Raw genomic sequence first — 22,173 nt, 5'->3', positions numbered from 1 at the left:
CCCATCAGGTTTCTGGAATGGAAAGAACTCCTGGAGAACCTTGGAAAGCCTAAGCTAGAGATGGTGAAGGTCACAGCATCCTCAGTCTGGGGATGTAGAAGAGGGATTACCTACGGCTCATCTGTGTACTCAAGTGATCAACTACTACTGAGCTCCAGCCGGTGCACGCGGGAGCTAGCCTGAGAACCTAAGGCAGAGACTGCTTGTTAACGATCAGGCGCTCTCATAGGATAAATTGGTAAGGTGGGTTAAAGTTGCAAACTTCAAAGCACACACATAGCTTTGCTTGTTTAATTCAACTTATAGTTGAGGGTTAGAACTGCTATTACTAGGTTCTTTGATAGAAAATAAAAATGATATCTGGCAGAAAGTCGCTAATGGGCTAATTCTACCTCCATGTAGCAAATATCTTTATCACCCCAACACCCCATGTAAGCTTATTGGATAGAGAAGGCAAATTTAATCCTCATATTTTGGGAATTCGGCCTCAGATTCAAAGCAAGTGAGAAGATGGCATTAAAATAGTTCTTCAGCTTGCTTTAACTATTTCATAATTCTTTTTAATTTGTTTTTAAAAGAAGTGACTGGTTTGGAATTGTCGGTTGACTCAAGACTCTGCCTGACTCAAAAATATAATTTATGAACAAGAACTTGAGACCTTATATCAAGGTTGGCAGGATTATTAAATCCCAGAAACAATACCTGAGTCAAATATGAATAAAGGTATCTCGATACCCAGCGCCTCATCCATCACCGGCAGTCACCCCCACCGCTCCCTCACTCCCTCACTGACTCTCATCTGTCTCTCAGTGTGGTGAGGCTCCCAGAAGCCTGCTCCGGCTCACGCTACCCAGACTCAAGCCCCACACCTAAATCTAACTGCCCAACCTGTAAATCTGTAAAACAAAAATAGAAACACACGTTTCCATGGAGATAAGTCAGATAATGCACAGAAGAGATTGAGTTAGTGCCAGACAGGTAGAAAATAATTTTTTAATCTCTGCTTTTGTTATTGTTGTTATTATAAACATTGTTCATCTTTCTTGATTGAAAAGCTCAAGACTTATTTATCCTCTGTATGCCACACTGGGTGAGAAGTTGTTCTGTGGATAGTTCCTTTTATTACTTGCTTTTAGTTTTTTATTGTGCACTCTTTCTGAGGGTGTCAGGTTAGAAATGGAGTTACAGGCGATTGGAAGCTGCCCTCAGGGTACTGAGAATCGAACCTGGATCCTCTGGAAGAGAAGCTAATGCTCTTAACCATTGAGTCATCTCTCCAGCCCTCTATAGATATTGTTTTAACCGAATAAACGAATCACTGGCAAAATCAAAATTCTCTGCTATATAATCACTGTATAAAAAATGTCTGTAATTTGATATCACCACCATGTCATGTTAAATACAGAAAAAAGTATCCTTTATAAAAACTAAGATAAAAGATTAAAATATCAAAATAGGGACGAGAGAGATGGCTCAGCAGTTAAGAGAACTTGCTGCTCTTGCAGAAGATTCTAGTTCAATTCCCAGCATTCATATGGTGGCGTATATATCTATGTGTGTGTGTGTGTATGCATATATATGCACACACATATGGCACTCATACATGCATATACAATAAAATAAATAAATATTTTAAAATGTCAAAGTCCCAAAAGTAATTCAACCTCACTTTTATAAATTATTTTAAAAATAGGGGAAAGCTAACTACGACACACCCTGGAAAAGAAAGACTTGCGGTCTGGAATAGAACATATTAAGGATAAAAAGGGTGCAAGCAATTCAGCGTGCGCTGACAAAAGGTTCTACAGGAAAAGGTGGGAAAGGCCACAACAAGAGCTGTTGCAGGTGAAAAGGTAATTTCGTTCATAGTAACGGAAGTGCGATTGTATACACTGAATGGTACCTTTTCACCTCTCAGATCATCACAGATCGCAAGTGTGCAGACACGTTGGTGAGGACGTAAAGTAAACGGTTTCACCCTTTGCTCGTGGAGCTAATTGATGCATCTAAAGAGGCGACTTTTCAATATCTATCAAAATTATAAACCCCATACCCTTTGACCACACTTCTGCTTCTAGAAATTTATCTTACATACGTTCTTTCGCAGTGAACAAAAGGACAGGTAATGCTCTGACTCGGGGATAAAAACACTGTGTGTTCTACACAAAGCCCCATGTGCCGAAGGCTTGGTCTCCAGCTACTGGGAGGTAAATGGAGCGTGAGGGCTCTAATTTCACAAGATGGGAGGCAATGTATATCTTGAAATATAGCAAGTATAACAAAGAGCGGGTACAGCAAAATATTCCTAAAGCCAGATCCAGAGTGCTGCCTGTTTGGAGACAGTGCACAAGCTCAGAACACTTGCTACCTTTTTAATGATCAGAAAAGATTTTTAAAAAAGAAGAAAAACATTTCATTACATGGGTAGTTTGAATACATGTACCCTATCGACCTCAAAGTTTACCATCTAAGATATCTTGTTAAATGAAAACTAGGAAATCTATGAAGAAAATGGAATGGGGCTATAAGAAAATAATTATACATCCAAACTATATCCTCAGATACTTTTTAAAGACTTTGCTTTTAGCCATGTGAGTGTGTGTGTGTGTGTGTGTGTGTGTGTGTGTGTGTGTGTGTGTGTGTGCCTGTGTGAGTGGATACAGTTTGTAAACTCACGGAAGCCAGAACCCAGAGTGTCTAAGTCTGGAACTTGAGTTACGGGAAGTTTTGAGCTGCCTGACATGTGTGCTGGAAATTGAACTCAGGATCTTTGGAGGAACAATACACATTTTTAACCACGGAGCCATCTTTCTAGCCCCTGCAGCTATTTTAAAGAGACAAATATAGTAGCTGGGGTTGGAAATCGTCCTCTGTTACATTCCTATCACCTTCCAGATTCTTTTTAACTAAATCGATTTGATTTTAATCGTAATTTTTAAATATTCCAATTTACTTTATGACTTTTATAAAACATGAGCACAACTACAAAGTAAATGAGGCAAGGGCCTCCAAACATTCAGTGTTGACAGGCATGTCTGAGCTCCAGTGACAGGGATATTATTTATTGACAAGATTTCCATAAACTAAGCTGTTGTATATGTGAAGATACACAAATGCAGTATTTAGCCTGTTAATTCCTAGCAAAACGTTCAGTCACATAACTTATAATGAGTAACAAAAATACAAATTGTCTTAGTGTCCAGTAATAGTGAATTTTTCACTATTTTTTACAATTTTTTAGAATTATTTATTTTTTCATACGTATGAGTACACTGTAGCTGTCTTCAGACACACCCAAAGAGGGCATCGGATCCCATTACAGATGGTTGTGAGCCACCATGTGGTTGCTGGGAATTGAACTCAGGACCTCTGGAAGAGCAGTCAGTGCTCTTAAGCACTGAGCCATCTCTCCTTCTCTGTTTTTTTTTTCTTTATTTTTAAATTATATGTATGGGAGGGGGGTACATCCACAATGATTCCAGGTGCCCATTTAGGATAGAGGCTGGGTCCTCATGGAGCTGGAGTCATAGTTGATTGTAAGTTGACCAACATGGGCACTGGGAACTGAACTCAGATCCCTCTAGAAGGATAGAGACATGATGAACTACTGAGCTACCTGTCCAGCCCTAGAATGTTTGTCTGCTTGACTGTAGAGCACTTTGTCTAGCATGTGCAAGGCACTGTGTTAACTCCTCGGTGCTATAAAAATAATAAAATTGCACCACTTGAACATATTTAATGCTATTAGGGTGTTTTACCATGTGATATGAAATGTAAAAAGAAATCAGCAATTATCTATGTATTCTTTAGAGTTGTTTGTTTTGATACAGGGTATCCCTTTATGGTTAGGCTGGCCTTCTACTCAGTCTTGCTTACTTTAGCCAAAAGAGTGTACCTCCATGCCTGGCATATTTATGAAACTTAAACGGATTCTTAATGGGGAAATTCTAGGAGTGAACATATTAAATGTAACAGGTGTTGTCTTTTAAAGGTAGGGCAATGCGAACACTGCAGGTGGGAAGAGCGTACACCTATGTATTTTTATTTTTCTTGCTTTAACTTTCTGATCTTTTCACATGATCTGAAAGAAGTTGTATTCTGGCCATATCATTGGAGGAGCGGGAGACAGGGTGAGGGATGGTGGTCTCTCATCGGAAGGAAGCCCGAGGGAAAGGCTTTCTCACCTTCTTCCTTCCATAGTAGAGCAGCTTGGTGAATTTCTCCACGATCTGCGCAGGCGTATCCACATTGGGGGGAATCTCCCCAGTGAGCAGGTTGCGAGTCCCAGAGCTCAGCACCGGCCAGTCCTCGTCAGTCAGGTTGATGAGGTTGGCTACAGGGGGCTGCCTCTTGTACTTCTCCAGCTTCTTGCAGTCTTGCATCAGCAGCTCGGCAATGTCAGACCCCACCATGGACTGCAGGATAAAGAGAATCACCCTGGGGGATGCTCCAACTGCTCCCCAGGCAGGTCCCAGGCTGAAGAAGGAAAGTCAGCAGGGCCTCTGCCTTGTTTCTGAGGCAGTCATGAAAATACACGAGAGATCTTTTATGGGTGACTGAGTTTCAAACATCAGCTTCACTATCGTGGGTACTCTCTGCCTGTCGGCAGCGATAAAGTTCTTTGGAACCTCTCGCGACTCCGCAGGCTGGTGCAATAATTCAAGGACTGTAAAACAGACCCCAGCCAGCAGGGGGCACTCTCCAAGAAAGGTTAGCACTGGCACACCAGCGTTGGCACTGGAGCACACCTTACCTCGGGGCAACAGTGCTATGAAGAGACTGCTTTTCTAATTGTGCTATACACCAACTCCCACGAAGACTAAAACTTCAGCCCAGCCTCCATCTGCCCCCTATATCAAAGCAGTGACTTACCCCATTCTGTCGACAAAGGAGAACCAGCAGTTGCCAAAGCAGAGCTGAGTCCCTGCTCCCTGGCGTCTCAGATTTGAGACACTGAGCTGCTTTCTTCTGACAAAATGTCATGATATCCACCTTGTGTATGTCCTCCCTGTGGGACGATTCAAGAAGTAAGGCCCGAGCAGACTGACTCTCCCTGTACAGGAGCCCAGGCTCCCGGTACAATGAAGTAGCTAACACGGCAGCAGCATGACGACCCAGGACTGGAAGTCTAGAATCACAAGATCATTTTTCTCCCTGCTGAACAGGAAGGAGTTTCAGAGATTCTCTTGTGCATCCTTCTATCTTTTAAGCGAGGGGAGTAAGCCCAAAGACCTTAAGCGACTTCTCGGAATGGCACATAAGGGCTGTTTAAAGTCAGACAAGACCGGGTCCATGTCTGGATTACACAGACATCTCACTTGCTCTGTGCCTTGGCGTCATCACTACCTTAAGACAGGACTTTTTAAAAAAGCTGCCTGCATACGAAAAGGGATAAACAAACTGTATGGCATCTATTAAATAAGTGCTCGTTAAATGGACGTTATATTTTGCTCAGAAACATTCACCAAATCAGTGCCAAGTGGGTCTGGTATCATACTATTAATATACAACTTAGTTCCTTGCAAACCTGTAAGACAGAGGGTTGGGGGTGGGAGGTTGGTACCTAAGAAATGATCCTTGAGATTGTCCTCTGATCTCTACATTTGCACACACATACATGTGTGAGCACGTGTGCACAGGGACAAGCTTCAGAATAAGATTAATTGTACAGGGACTGGAGAGATGGCTCAGCGGTTAAGAGCACTGACTGCTCTTCCAGAGGTCCTGAGTTCAATTCCCAGCAACCACATGGTGGCTCACAACCATCTGCAACATAATCTGATTCCCTCTTCTGGTGTGTCTGAAGAGAGTGACAGGGTACTCACTTATATAAAATAAATAAAATCTTTTTTAAAAAAAGATTAATTGTACAAAGTAGTCATGACATTTAGTGGCCCTCATATGAATAAAGTCTCGCAGCCTTTGGAGTGGGCATAGTGAGGGCTATGTCACTTCTCAAGGGAAAAACTTAAAGAGGGCTGAGAAGCCACTACTAAGTAGGATACCCAGCACACTGGACGTCTGACACCCACGTCTGGACTCATCACAGCTAAAGCCCACTAAAATGTGGCTGAAATGCTAAAGCAGTTCCAGTTCATTCCTGCAGAGGGCAGACGTTCACAGTGTCAGGGAACTGGAAAACTCCGCTCCAGAAAAGCAGTTTGAAGACAGTTTTCCCAGGCTGTGTTCCATTTCCCCACTAATCTCTAACAAGCACTTGGAACACTGAAGCTTCCTACGGTCTAACCTCTACGAAATGGAACTGTTTTTAGACGTTAACTTGTTAAGCTTACTTTCCTTTCTGCCCTTCAAATATGAACGAGCTGGCCAAAAGGACTCAACTCACCTTTTTTCTACCTACTGGCAAAGAGAAATCTGTTTCGAATAAAATAGATGTTTTCTTCCCTGGAAACCAAGACCTGGGCAGGAAGATCCCTCAGCTTTCAAAAGCCTTTATTTGGGAGTTGTTGACATAACTTAGCTGCATCAGAGCAGTTGCTCTGAAAGCAAGAGGACATGAAATCAAATTCCAAACACCCACATAAAAGCCGGGCATGGATGGATACCTGTGTCCGTAAGGCCAGGGTTGGGGGACAGAGACAGGCATATCCTGGGAGCTCAGTGGCCAAACAGCCTAGCCAAAATGGCAAGCTTTAGGTTCAGTGAGAGACCCTGTCTCAAAAACTAAGAGAACAAAAGAAGATGAGGAGAGAGAAAGAAAACAGTAGATGGGTTCTACAGGTGTATGCATGTGTGCACCTTCACATATGTGTGCATATGACACACACACACCACACACACACACACCACACACACACACACACACACACCACACACACACACACACACACACACACACACACACACACACACACATTCACGCACACACCCTTAACAATGCTTTCAGTACTTTACCTGATGAGGGGCCCTGGGAAAGCTCTCATCTCCTCTTGATCCTCAAAATCATTAAGTATAACCTGGAGTAGAAAATAAAATTAGGTCCTCAAGATTCTTCCAGCCAGTACCCACCAGTAGAATGGAGTCTCACATCCAGGGCTTTGGTTTTATGGTGTGGCTCAGTGCCTTGTGGGGAGAGTTATCCTGTTGAAAGATGAGTCACTAGCATCTCAGGGAAAATGTAAATCTAGCATCATCACTTCCTTCAGAGAAAAGCCCACCCATTCTTGCCCACAATCTAGGGCACACGTAATTCAATTCCCCCTCCTGGAGACTCCCAGCCTCAAGCAAAGTAAGTGAAAGCCTGTGCAAGTGAGCTGAGCGGTTGAATTGAGCAGAGGACTTGCATCTCCGAGGCCCACCATATTGATTACCTCCATGCTGTGCACTTCAACAAGGGCCGTTTGTCCATCAGCAGGAGAGTTGGGGGACACGCATATCAGCTGGCCTCCTGGCCCAAAGCTCACAGACACGTGGGGAACGTAGAACCTCATGGGTGCCTTGGGAACGGTCGCTGAGGTGTCATCTGGACAACAGACACACGTAGACATTGTTAGATTTATTTTCAGTGCTTTTTAGTTCATACATTTCTGTTCAAATTCCACCTGGGCCAAGGTGAGAAGCTGGGCGGGATACTTAGTTAGAAAAAGTCACACTCAAGTCGGACTTGACCCTCTAAGAGTAGGTCAGATTATAATGCAAATGGCCTGAATGCTAATGCACTCACCTCAGATTCTCAACTGCAGCCAGAGGATGAGCAGCCTCTGCAGCCAGTATTCCCGTGCAGGCAGCAAGCCTCCAGACCAGCATTCACACTTGCTGCCTCACCTCACTCCACCCAGTCCTCCCTGGTCCTCATTCCCTTCACGTGTTGCCTGAAACCACTCCAGAGTGCCTCCTGGCCCAACCTAATGATGACTAGGAGCAGTGTTCCCTTCTAAGAGCCAGCTATCGGATGCATGCACCATTACTAAAGACAAGGCGGGAAAACGATCCAAAGTTGGCCTCTCTGCCGGAGAGACCTGCGTAAGCCAATAAGGTATTCCTGGTAACACAGAAGGGTGACTTCCCACGTGGCCCAGCCTTTCCTTATCAGAGTTAACCAGCTCCACGGCCACTTGGTACCCACCAGCTTGAATAGGCCTCCAAGTTGCTGACACCATAGGTTCATACTGCTCAGGGGCCTCGGTCATGTACTGACTGAGCTCATAGCTACTAGAGCTGAGCCCAGACTCATGCTGTTGGAGAAGGTTGGATTTGCTGGTCAACGATGGCTGAAGGGGGAGAAAAGAAAATGAAATTACAGAGGAAGGAGTTCCAGAGAGCTTGCTTGTCCTCCCACCTCCAAGGGCTCCTTCGAAGACACAAAGTTCAAACTTCCCACTAAGCACAGTGACACAGCGACAGTGGATTCACAGAGAGAAGAAAGCATTCTTTCCACTCTATCCGGTGGAGCATGGCCCAGTGGGCTCAAGAGAGCTAGAATTTGAATTTCAATTTCTATTTCCGTCCCACTCTGCTAGGACCTTAAACAGGTGACTTGGGCTTCCTTCCTCCAATATCTCCATCTGCAATATAAATTTAAGGTATCTGTCCCATATGTATCACTTATTAATGCACTAGCTACTACGTAATCACATGTACACTCTGGATCATATCCCGCAGAGACGTATGCAAAAATGTTTCATTGCAGGAGAGATGAATGAAACAGGACATTAGAAAGCTGTTGTACCATCTTTAGTCATAAGGGAAATGCAAATCAAAACAACCCTGAGATTTCACCTCACACCAGTGAGAATGGCTAAGATCAAAAACTCAGGTGACAGCAAATGCTGGTGAGGATGTGGAGAAAGAGAAACACTCCTCCATTGTTGGTGGGATTGCAGACTGGTACAACCATTCTGGAAATCAGTCTGGAGGTTCCTCAGAAAATTGGACATTGAACTGCCTGAGGATCCAGCTATACCTCTCTTGGGCATATACCCAAAAGATGCCTCAACATATAAAAGAGACACGTGCTCCACTATGTTCATCGCAGCCCTATTTATAATAGCCAGAAGCTGGAAAGAACCCAGATGCCCTTCAACAGAGGAATGGATACAGAAAATGTGGTACATCTACACAATGGAATATTACTCAGCTATCAAAAACAACGAGTTTATGAAATTCGTAGGCAAATGGTTGGAACTGGAAAATATCATCCTGAGTGAGCTAACCCACTCACAGAAAGACACACATGGTATGCACTCATTGATAAGTGGCTATTAGCCCAAATGCTTGAATTACCCTAGATGCACAGAACACATGAAACTCAAGACGGATGATCAAAATGTGAATGCTTCACTCCTTCTTTAAATGAGGAAAAAGAATACCCTTGGCAGGGAAGGGAGAGGCAAAGATTAAAACAGAGACTGAAGGAACACCCATTCAGAGCCTGCCCCACAGGTGGCCCATACATATACAGCCACCCAATTAGACAAGATGGATGAAGCAAAGAAGTGCAGACCGACAGGAGCCGGATGTAGATCGCTCCTGAGAGACACAGCCAGAATACAGCAAATACAGAGGCGAATGCCAGCAGCAAACCACTGAACTGAGAATAGGTCCCCCGTTGAAGGAATCAGAGAAAGAACTGGAAGAGCTTGAAGGGGCTCGAGACCCCATATGAACAACAATGCCAAGCAACCAGAGCTTCCAGGGACTAAGCCACTACCTAAAGACTATACATGGACTGACCCTGGACTCTGTCCCCATAGGTAGCATTGAATATCCTAGTAAGAGCACCAGTGGAAGGGGAAGCCCTGGGTCCTGCTAAGACTGAACCCCCAGTGAACTAGACTATGCGGGGAGGGTGGCAATGGGGGGAGGTTTGGGAGGGGAACACCCATAAGGAAGGGGAGGGGGGAGGGGGATGTCTGTCCGGAAACCGGGAAAGGGAATAACACTTGAAATGTATATAAGAAATACTCAAGATAATAAAAAAAAATAAAATAAAATAAAAAAAAAAAGAAAGCTGTTGTACATAGTAAAGTGCTGTTTACACACTGGGGTTTCAGTATCAGTCACCATAACCTATGCCCTATATTATTAAGTAGTAGATAGAGAAAAACTGACGAAAAATAAATAAATAAATCTCACGAATCTAATCAGGGAGAAAAAAACTAACCCAAGCCTGCCAAAAAGTTAAAAGCTCGTCTTTACAATATTCTTGCAACTTTTCTATAAATCTAAAATTATCTCATAATAAAACATTTATATCAATACTATTAAGAGCTCTCTATTTTGTGACCTAGATGGTGCGTGCATTAGGATTTAAAGAAAAGAGATTAAAGAGTCGGGAAAGATTTCAAGGCTGCTTTTCAAACCTAAGTTAAAACATTCTAACAACTTTTTATTTCCTAAACCTCTAGTCCCCTGGGGCGCCCTGACACCTAAAACGTGGTGGCAGCCTCTTCACTTTCCAAGTACCTCACAGTAAAGTAAGTCCTTCCCACTTGACAGAGGGGCAGGTCAGGCCAGGGCCTTGGACTGGTAAGACAGAAGAGGGAAAGAAAGCAGGGGAAGGAGGTGTGAGTGGGAACTCTGCTGGCAGCTGCAGAGCCCCATCCCCGCGAGCCACTGCTGACAAGGTGGCTTAGTGCCTCCAGTCCCCTGCCACTTTAGGTTACCTTTTGTTTCTGGGCTCCACTCTCTGGAAAGAACTCCCCAGGCTGCTCCAGTCCAAACGCGGAAGCAGGGTTGTCATTGTATGGATTCTTACTGGTAAATCTGCAGCGAAACGACAGCAGTGTTGAGACAGGTCCTGGGCAAGCCAACAAGGCTGAAATGCTCTCTGCCAGAGGCAGGCCCCGTGCTAAGTGTGAGCCAGTGTCAGTGCCCCAGCAAAAAGGAGTTCCTCTCTCCCCCACCTCAGTGCATTAGAAAGATGGAATCTTTGGGTTCCACACACAGAAGAGACCCAGACCTTACAGAGAATGACCAGTCACTTTGGTGACCAGTACAAATGCTTCAGTAATGTCCAGTCCTTCTGTGTCATATGCTAGGAGATGGTTATATTCTTATGACCAGAAAGAGGGGATGGAGAAACACTCCAGCACCAGGAAGACCCCAGCCATAACGATCACTGGGAGACCACATTATTTCTGAGGCCAATATAGGACTTGACTTTTAGATGGGGCTCAAGTAATTTTTTATTTGTTTATTTATTTGCTTTATAACCCAGTCATATTCCCCCTCCCTCCTCTCTTCCTAGTCCCACCCTCACAAATTCCCCCCTTACTCCCTCACTTCCTCAGAGAAGGGGAGTCCCCTTTGGGGTACCCATCAGCCCTGGGACATCAAATCACAGCAGAACTAAATGCCTCCTCTCCCACTGAGGACCTAAAGTAATCTTACAGGGTCTAGACTAGTCCTGAATGGGAACAGCACAGCTCTTAGAGATCAAGACAGGCTTGGGCCACCAAGGACTATCCCCATTTCTCTGTGGCTGGAACAAAAGCAAACTGTGCCTTCCACAGGCCTGGGTCCACTACCAGAGGTCCTAAGCTTGTTCAACAGAGTCCAACGAAATCTCGGCAGCGTGGCTTGCGTTTCGATACTTACTGGAATTGGGTGTCACTGTTTGCTTCAAATGTACTGTTGTGCTTTTCCCAATGATGCTCACTGAAGTGCCTTTGGTCTCTGTGATCTTCATGCCAGATATAAGGACTCCCTTGCCTTGCCACTGCACCCTCAGAGGAAACAAAACAGAGACAGGTCACTTGCTGCTTCTGCAAGTCCTTTTGGAAGGATACTAGAGCGCTGTGAGGCTGGGGTATTGCAATACAGTAAGTATGAGAGTGTATTTGCCACACTGAGTCAGTTGATGGGTGAGGGCTCACAATGAGGACCCCCAAGATGCTCTGAACCAGTTTACTTGGCTTTAGATAGTTTCACAACAGTGTGTGTGTGCGCGCACGTGTGTGTGTGTGTGTGTGTGTGTGTGTGTTGTGTTGTGTTTTCAATGAAGAGTCAGTTTCACTATGCTAGCTAGTCATAAACTGTCATAGCACAATACTCTATTATGTGGGGATCTCCGGTATGGAACTCCCATTGGTGTTCACCTGCCGCCCCCACAATAAAATGATTGTTGCCTTCCTATTACAGCTCAGCATACTTGAAAGGCTTAAGAACTGACCTTTCAGTTACTTAAACAGTAACTATAACCTTTGCTACGGGAAGGAATCAGAGGAAAATGTGGATGAAGTGTACACTAACCACAGAGCAAGTATCATGGGGGTAGTCTCAGTGTTATCAAAGGACAGGGTCTCCGAACATGATGTGAGTGGCCCTGTCAGTAGGCCACCCACGGATCTCTGGTCCCCAAAGGCTTCTGGAGGTTACTTCATACCTCTTTCTCCTTGCGGCAGCTGTGGATGCCCGTGGTAGTAGTAATTTCCATAAGCGTACTCATCCCTCGGTGTCGGAGTGTGGTAGCTCTGATAGGGGTCCTCGTAGCCTGACCTGAGATATGACAAAGACAGCCAGTCATCCACCACTAAAGGGAGAAACCAAAGGCAGACCGGATGAACCAGACAACTTCAGAAGACAGAACAACTGCCTAGTTTAGAATCTGCCTACTTAGGTCAGAAATCTGCCACATTAGGCCAGAAAACCCAAAATCAGAACAGGGGCAGCAGCCCTTTGCTTTACCAAAAAAAAAAAAAAAAGGATATGTCTTTTATAATAAAGCTTTTTTCACTTTTTTAATTTTTTAAATTAATTTTTATTTATAGGAGTACACTGTAGCTGTCTTCAGATACACCAGAAGAGGGCATCAGATCTCATTACAGATGGCTGTGAGCCACCATGTGGTTGCTGGGAATTGAACTCAGGACCTCTGGAAGAGTGGTCAGCATTCTTAACCGCTGGGCCATCTCTCCAGCCCCTCTTTTTCATTGTTTAAATGCTCTTGTTAAAAGGGATTTGTTTACAATTATTCTTAGAGCAATATTCTCATCCCCCAAGTAGGCGCGTGCAATACCATCAAAGCTGTTATCTTGGAGACCCAGGTGCTACCTGGGAAAACCCCTTCCTGAGGAAAGCATGTCCATAAATGTCATGACCACTGGAATTCCGACGCATATTATAGACTAAAGGAATGCTATCACCAGCAGGACAGTTTTTATTATCTCTCTCCTTGACATACTCAATTCCTCTTGAGAACTCAATAGTCCAAAAGGGTTGGGGGAAGGAGCATTATTAGTGTTTCTGTCAATTAATAACAACCTCAGAGGCAAATTTCTTTACAATGATTGCTGTAACTTTTGCCTTCAAACCATAGGGCAGATAGACATAATCCCAACCAGAAGAGATGAAGAAAAGCATATACGGCTTCTAATATTCTGTGAAATATTTGGTTCAACACTATGAGCCTTGGGGAGCAGGAGTCCAAGATTCTCCAACACAGAATTACCTCTGTGGTCTCCTCCTCCTCCTCCTCATGTTATAGCCTGAAAATCTGTATTTGCCATCTCTGAAATTGAGTTCTCTTAAAGTTCTTATGTATTAAATACTGATCTTTGCATATCTGTCACCCTCCGGGCATAGTACAAGATACCGGGGTTGTTGGTCCTGTTGGTGTTCAGCTATGATCTGAGGAAAATGTGACGCCTTTCACAGAGTCCTAGGAAAAGCTTTTCCACAACCCACAAATACTGCCTCTCACAGTCCCAAAGCATGGAGGTCCCGTCTGCTCTCTTATATCTCTATCATCCATCCATCCCTCCATCACAATCACTCTGTGATGGCAGCTATATGAAGTTCTGCTTGGGATATGAAAAACAGAGGGAAACACTGTCACCAGTCACCAAGAAACAAACCAGGCAAGGCAGATTTCATCTAAGCCAATGAAGAAGAATGGGTGCCTCAGTGGTTGTCAAATTTGACACAAATCTAGACATTTCTGGAAGGACAGAATATCAATTCAGAAAACCCCTCCATTAGACCACCCTGTAGGCAAGTCTGTAGGGCATTCTGTTGACTGATGGTTGATGTAAGAAGACCCAACCCACTGGGGGTGGTGCCACTCGCTGGCAGATGGTTCTGGGTTGGATAAGAAAGAAAAGTGAGCAATTCAGGGCTAACAAGCAAGTAAGGATCATTCCTTCATGGTCTGCTTCTGTTTCTGCCTCCAGATTCCTGACTTTATGTTCTGCCCTGACTTCTTTCAGGATTGTGAAGTGAAAGTGCAAAATGAAATAACCCCTTAGCCTTTCCTCCCCAAGCTGGTTTTCAGCCACGGTGTTTTACATAGCAATAAAAACCCTAAAACTAAAACAGTTAGGAAGAGGAGGAGGAGGAGGAGGAGGGGGAGATAAGAAAGGAGGAAGAGGAAGAGGAAGAGGAAGAAGAAGAGGAAGAAGAAGAAGGAGAAGAAGAAGAAGGAGGAGGAGGAGGAAGAGGAGGAGGAGGAGGAGGAGGAGGAAGAGGAGGAGGAGAAAGAAAGGAAGAGAAATGTAAGGAGGCAAGAAGAGCCACACAGGATGATTAGTGTGCATGAGAGGCTGTGTGAGGCAGGAAGATCCTAAGTTTGAGGACAACCTGTTCTGTGTATCAAATTCCAGGAAAGGGGGAGGGGCAGGGAGGAAGAAGGGAATGGACAAGAAAAAAGAACAATTAATAATCTATTCACATGTACTTCGGAGAGATAGGTCCACTGTAACTGTAAACATCATACCTTGAGTATGGGTGACTGGGATAAGATCCTTTCAAGTAGTCAGCTCCAGACACAGGCTGGGACCACTCCCCACTCCTGGGTACATAGTGTGGCTGTTGGTGGTCATCCCTGGGGTCCTGCTGTGGCTTTGAGTTCTTGTGGGCATCCTGCCATTGGTGGTAGTTATCTCCGCTGTACTGAGGGTGAGGACGGGGTCTATAATGTCCACTCTGAAGTCTTCTATTTGCATCCCTTGATGGTCCCGTGGTCCTTCCTTGTGTCTGAGGAACCCAAAGTTCCATCTCTGACCCTTTGATTTTTTCCCCCTTTGGGTCTTGAGGTTGTTATGTAATTATTTAATTTCCTGCACACAAAAAGAAAAAAAAATCATTCTGGAGAGCTGGGGACATAGCTCTGTTAGTAAAACGTGTTTGCTTTTCAAGCACCAACATGTAAATTTGATTTTGAACAGTTAAACAGAAAGCCAGAAGACGTAGTAGTGTACACTTGTAATCCCAGCGCTGGGCAGGTAGAAATGGGAAGGTCCCTGGGGTTCACTGCACAGCCAACCAAGCCTAACCAGTGAACCCTAGGTCCCAGTGGAAGATCTTGTCTCAAAAACAAAGTGTATGGCTCCTGAAGAATGACACTCAATGTCAACCTCCAGCCTACATGTACACACACACACACACACACACACACACACACATCATATCACACACACACACACATCATATCACACACACATCATATTACACACACATCATATCACACACACACACACACACATCATATCACACACACATCATATTACACACACATCATATCACATACACACACACATCATATCACACACACATCATATTACACACACATCATATCACATACACACACACATCATATCACACACACACATCATATCACACACATACCGCACACATCACACACATACACACACTCCATACATGTACATATCACACATACATCACATACACACAACACACCATATATCATACACATACACATCACACACACATGCTATACACATATATCACATAGCACACACACCCAGCATTTTAAGCCTTTATCCTAACATAGTAGTTGATGAGATTCTGTGAAAAGAGCAACTATGGTTTTCAAAACTGTCTAAAACAAACCATATGAGCACAGACAGAGAGGAATATTTTTTCAAAAACCCCAAACAGATACATTAAATAAATATCAGCCTAGACAATTAGACTGATGCTGACTAAAAATTAAGAAAGTACATATGGAACAACAGCTGTGGGTGGCATGGGAGGCAGATAAGTCCTTGATGCAGCTTCAGAACGCTATCAGGGACTCCCAATTAATGTTTCCTCGTTTATCCCACAGGCAAATATTTATACAACACTTAAAACAGACGTGCTGAGGTACCAGAAATAAAGTAAGCCTCCTGGGGAGCTAGTGAGGGTTCAAATTGCTAATATGTCTCTTACCAGACAGATAATTTGTTTACCCCTCAATGTCCTTTCCCATGGAGATGTAGATACTATGGGCTAGTGCTTCAGGGTTAGTGTCAGCGTTAAACATGACAGGGAAAGTGCCTAAAACTGCCTAGAACATAGTGATCGTTCAATACATTACAGCGAGTATCTTGGGAAACCAAGGTTAGGACAGTGTGAGTGACTGAGGGCTTTGTAGGTCTAGGGAGATGTGTCACTGGGTTAACCAAGTGTTTGGTGCATAGGCATAAGAACCTGAGTTTGGATCCCTCGCACACACATGAAAAGCCAAGCATGATGCTGCTGGAACCATCAGTGAGCTTCAGATTTAGTGAGAGACACTGTCGCAAAAAATAAGATGGACTGCAATAGAGGAAGACTCTCAAGGTTGACCTCTGTCTACCCTACACACACACACACACACACACACACACACACACACACATGCACACATGTATACATACATCTTACACACATCACACATGTGTACCCCACACACATGCACACATACATACACACACAATCATGCACATACACATGTACACATACCACACACATACACACATCAGACACATACACCCATCAGATACATACACACATCATGCACATATACACACATCACATATGCACACAACACACACATGCGCACACACACACATGCACACACATGCACACATGTATACATACATCTTAAACACATCACACATGTGTACCCCACACACATGCACACATACATACACACACAATCATGTACATATACATGCACACATACCACACACATACACACATCAGACACATACACACATCAGATACATACACACATCATGCACATATATACACATCACATATGCACACAACACACACATACACACACATACACACACACACACACACACACACACACACTCACAGTTTCGATTGATCCCTTAACAGACTTCTCTTCCAAATGCTTTCTTTAATGTCCTCTAAGCCTTCCTCTGGGAGAATCAACAAATACAGTTTGTGGCAGTTGATATGGGAAAATGGAGAGCTAGGTCTCCCAGATCTTTCTGACTGAAGCTGTGTAGACCTAGAAGTTCCCCTCGTACCTGACTAGCATTCTTGACACATTCCTCAAGATAAGAACTAGCTCCAGACACTGGTGTCCTTTCCCAGATCTTTTGCTTGCATGGCAGAGGTGCACACACAGAGGGAAAGCCCAGGCAGGCCCTGCTCCTGTTCCCAGAGCCTGCTAGATCAGTGGCATACCCAGACAAGGACAGCCACCATACCACCACCACCCTCTCACTTCTCCTTGGGAATGTTGAAAGCAATGTGATCCTAATCGAACTTGTTTGCCTGTTCTTAGACTGGAAGCTTCCAAGTTCACCTGAAACTCTTATCAGGTCAAAAGGGCATGTGGTGAAACCAAGATCACCCTGTTTAAATACCACAGAGCCAGGGTCCAGAGGAATGAGCTCGGAAGTGTGAGACAGCAGAAGAGCAGGCAAGAGGAGGGCCTTCTGCTTTCAAGGCAGACATAACACAAGACCTTGGGACTTCCTCTCTATGCCGGTTTACTTCCTCGAAAAACTCAGTTATTGAAGTTTGCCAGCAATTCCAGGAAGGGCTCAATACCCCTACTACCACACAAGGCTCCTTTGCTAAAGGCCCATGAAGCACAACAGTCCTTGAACACAAGTAGGAGAACTTGGAAAGTAACTGATTCACTTGTTCCCAGACTTTGTACTAAGCATCCTGGCCCCGACTACAAAGGCGCAATACACGATCGTTCTGTCACCAAGAGTCACCAACTTCAGCAGGTTAAACCTTGAGTTACAATTAAGGATACTTGTTTTCAAACCTTTAAGAGTCTCAGAATGAAGTAACTCAGGATAACAGTCACAGCTTTGTGTGCACAGAAGTGAACCCCCTGACTCCACAAGGGCAATAGCGTCCTTCCCACCCTGACAGCCCAGCAAACCCAAGGCAAGGGAAAGAAGGGTGTCAGTGCCCCCACGTACCTGCTTTGCTGACTCTCCACCTTCCTTCAGCGTTGCTCCAGGGACCTGCTGAGGACTGCTTTCTCCCCTCTTAGAGACTGACAAAGTCCAGGTGCCACATCTACCACGACTCACCTGGCCTTCAAATCTACAGCCAATTACTTACCTTTGCAACTGCCCGGCCTCCACAGAGCTGATTCATTAGGGCAAAGTACAGTATAGCTACCACGGGCTGAACAGTCCGGCTGGGCATGTAGGGGCTGGTGCTTTTGTTTATCTGGTCATAGACTGAGCCAGCCACACTCCTATGAGAATACATCCAACCCCCTACACACAGCAAATACGGAAGAGGGACACTAGGGAGAGGAAGCCCAGAATGGCCTGAGGCGGCCCGATGTGTAGGGGCAGGGCACCACTTTGGAATTGCAGCTCTGCCAGTGGCTGGCTCTGTCAATGTTCTCTGAGCCTCAATCTCTTTTTCTAACGCTTAGCTGACAAAACTCACCTAAAAGAGCGGTAAAGAGCATGAGCTACAAGGGAGTAGACACTAAGAGAGAGCACGGTCTTTCCAGCCAATCAGAACTGACTACACAAACTGAGGTGGGGGGTGGGGTAGCTATTACCTGGATTGTCCGGTCTGGGTTTCCCTCACCCATGCTTTTCACCCCCACTTGGTTCTTGTCATGCAGTCGACTCTGTTTTCTAGCTGAGGGGAATTTGAGTCCCAGTGTTGAACTGAAGGCACTGAAAAGTTTTCTCTCACAAGGAAGGAATTTCTCACATTTGAAAAATACATTTCTCCATGCTACTAAAGTAAGCATAGAGTGCGCTTTATCCTCTGGGATGTGCATTTTACATTTTAAATCCTCCCCTAGATGAGTTGTGTTCTTTCAACAAACGAGTTTGTTTTGTCACACTACATATTAAACCCAGCGCTCGGAGCTAAGACAGAGCCTTCCCACCAAGCTACATCCTCAGCCCTGTATCTCACTAAGTTTCCCGGCCTGGCTTTGAACTCACTCTATAAACAAAGGTAGACCTTGAAGTTACCATCCCCTACCTCACCCCCCTGAAGGGCTACAATTAGAGCCCTCACCAGCAGCCCCAAATCAACAAACTCTTATCTGAGTTCCTGTTAAGTGCCAGCATTTGCCACATATAAATATGAAAAGGTATTGTCCTCACTGGCAGCCCCTTAGAACAAATTAGCCTTTCATGTAGTTCCTGGTCCAGGGGAAAATTCCATTATCAGTTCTTGTGGTCAGATAGCTAACTAACGCTTCTCAGCCTTTCTTTCCCGGCATCTAGCAAGCCTCAGACTGTAGACATTGGTCCCTTACCATGCTAGGCCGTGAGGTCTGGCTCACCAGTGGCTGCATTGATGCTTTTGATCTCTCTGGGAAGAGGCACTGGAGAAGGGCACAGACATTGAAGGCAGGAATCAGAATGCTGTTAATGATCAAACAGACTCCACATCGGATTATGTTTTTCTACATCAGAATTCCAGTCATAAAACTCTGACGTAATTCTCATTGCTTAAAGACGACAGCATTAGACTCAGCTTATCACAGTGGCTGCGTTCCTGGGGTGCTAACAATAAAAAGAATCTTAAGAGATCATCTAAGTAAACTTTACTTTTAAAAAAAATGATAAAACTAAGAGCTACAGAATAGTGGCTTACCCAAAATTTTGCAAAGAAGACCAGCGAAGAAGTGTGTTAGTACTCTAGCTATAGCTAGCTCCCTAATGCAGGGCTTCCCAGAGCTGATTATGAAATAGTCAAGAGTTTTGTGAACTGGTCATTAAGCCAGAGGTAATTTCAAAAGTCACTCTGTTGTGGGTGTCCACACCACAGAAACTGGTGACTGCTGCTCTAAAGGATTGTTTGTTTGGTTTTCAATGAACAAGTTCACCAGCAGACTGAATTAGGCCCAGACTCTTAGCTCTTAATTCCCCATTCCTTCGTTTTTAGAGTTGTCATCCCACAGCTAGCCTTAACTGCACATTTCCGGCTTAAACATCTAGTTCGGTTACTCCAAATGCTCCTTTTGTGGCATCCCAAAGCATCTCTAATTATCTCAAGAGTTATTATGAAACTCTTCAAATACTCACCAACCAAAATTAATTTTAATTAGCTTTAATTATTTTGTATAGACATATGGCATACAACAGTTAAATGGGTCACAGAAGGAAATAGATTGTAGTGGGAATCTCACTGCTCCCAAGCATTTGAGATTTCTCAATCCCTGATTTCTCCAGCCCCAAATAGCTACAGTTACTTAGTCTTTCTACCTGGCAGCTAAATTCTTCCTGGTTTCCAGACAAAATTTATCCAGCTCGACAAGGCTTTAGGAGCTCAGTCTCTCTACTAAGGGGTGATCTGAATTAGTCATGACACTCTAGACTCCAGTTGCAATGCCCCTGCATGAACCCATAGATTCCCTCATGCCCAAACAGCTATTTTCTTTACACCGTCATTGCCTGGTGTCCTGCCCTTGTACCTGATTCTTGTTCTGCTTCCCAGTTATTCACCACGAGGACCTTGCTAACCTGGGTGAATTTCCCACAGTCCCTGACCCCCTTTCCAAAGGCTACCCTCTAGGGTCTTGGTTCAAACAAGAGTAGCTACCCAGTATTTAGACTGAATGTGGTTTTCTCCAAATATTTGCAAGTTGGAATGCTAAATTCTAATGCGATAGTCAGGAGGTGAGGCAAACAATCATGTTAGTGGAGCCCTTAAATGGCATTAATGCCCTTATGCAAAGGCCCACGGGAACTTTCTCCCTCTCTGCTGTTATGGAAGGATATCATCGGGAAACAGGTCTCTATGAACCTAAAAGGAGGACCTCATCGGACAGCAGATCTGCCAACAAATTGATCCTGGACTTCCGAGGCTCTAGAAATGTGGGAAATAGCATTTGTGTCACTTAAGCCACCAAATCTGTGGAACTGTGTTTCAGCCCCTTGAGCTGGCTAAGACGCTGCCCTGGTGTAAGTGTGTCTGCCAAGAAGGCCATGCCTGCTGACAGTGCTACAGTCTCTGGCCATCTGATGAAGCTGAGAAGAGCAATGGACAGCATGACCAAGAAAAACTGATAATGAGAAACAAGCCTGGGGGACAACGACATGTAGAACCCGGACACAGGAAAGGAGCCTGTGCAAGTGGCGGAAGTTGCGGACGGATACCTTGAGAACTGGAGGAAGCAAGTGGCGGATGGATACCCTGAGAGCTGGAGGAAGCAAGTGGCGGATGGATACGGAGAACTGAAAGGAAGCAGTGCTCCGTAAACCCAAAGAGGTTGTGGTTGCAAAAATAGGCACGTCGACAATTCCAAACTGCCGGGAATGTTGAGAAAGGCAACGAGTGAAAGATGTTCTCTGCTGCGTCACTGGATTGGACTGTTAGGAGCACTGAAGGTCTTAGCGTGCACCATTTCAGTGGAGCTATATTCAAGACAGAGAATTAGAAATGGTGTCATAACAAAAGCAAGACAAAAGAGACAGCAAGCAAACGGCTGTTTGTCCAGGACTAGATGGGCGGAACAGTGCTGGGTGTACAACTGGCATTCAGGTTTTAGATTGGACACGACAATACATATGAGTGTGCTGGATCATGTGGAAGAACCTAGACACTGAAGAGAAGCTGAGGGGAAGAATCTCAAACCCACATGTGGAACCCAGGATAGGGGAGCACACAATTGAACCTCACTAAGGGAAAAACACCTTCCTCTAAGAGAGGGATACAGAAGGTAAAGACGAGTATAGTGTATATACACGTGAGTATATACACATGAGACTTGAGAAAGAACACTGTTCCTGGAGCAGACTGACCAGTTCTACTGGCTGCCTCTACAGAAACCATCTGGGAAGGGACTTGAGAGATACCACAAGGTTTAAAATGGCCAGTGTGGAAAACATAAGGGGGCTACAACTAAGAACACACCCTCAAGTAGAAAGTGGACTGGAAATACCCCAATATTCGACAGAGAGTCTAGCTTTAACTTCCATAAGGGCATGGGCTTTCTGTGCATATTCCCATACCCCGTGCCCGGCA

General features: G+C 44.6%; 1 protein-coding gene across 35 annotated transcripts in view; it reads right to left on the bottom strand.

The window, feature by feature from the left end:
* Sec16b (SEC16 homolog B, endoplasmic reticulum export factor) overlaps window positions 1-22,173 on the bottom strand; it is a 60,490-nt gene that overhangs the window by 25,254 nt on the left and 13,063 nt on the right. For 8 of the 35 annotated variants that reach the window (XR_015635412.1, XM_087581830.1, XM_087581821.1 and 5 more), the window contains 10 exons: window positions 19,460-19,528; window positions 14,675-15,017; window positions 12,347-12,459; window positions 11,560-11,680; window positions 10,626-10,725; window positions 8,087-8,231; window positions 7,332-7,483; window positions 6,916-6,977; window positions 4,873-5,008; window positions 4,185-4,415 (listed from right to left, as the gene is read on the bottom strand). Coding sequence is in view for 28 of the 35 variants with exons in the window: in XM_087581830.1 (XP_087437956.1) it covers window positions 4,185-4,415; window positions 4,873-5,008; window positions 6,916-6,977; window positions 7,332-7,483; window positions 8,087-8,231; window positions 10,626-10,725; window positions 11,560-11,680; window positions 12,347-12,459; window positions 14,675-14,955 (1,341 nt within the window). In the remaining 7 variants the exon portion in view is untranslated. 35 annotated transcript variants of the gene reach the window in all.

The sequence above is a fragment of the Rattus norvegicus genome, chromosome 13 (genome assembly GCF_021556685.1).
Source record: "Rattus norvegicus strain SHRSP/BbbUtx chromosome 13, alternate assembly SHRSP_T2T, whole genome shotgun sequence".
NCBI classification, from domain to species: Eukaryota; Metazoa; Chordata; class Mammalia; order Rodentia; family Muridae; genus Rattus; species Rattus norvegicus.
The sequence above is the reverse complement of the archived record's forward strand: the minus strand, read 5'-3'. Positions and strand labels throughout refer to the sequence as shown.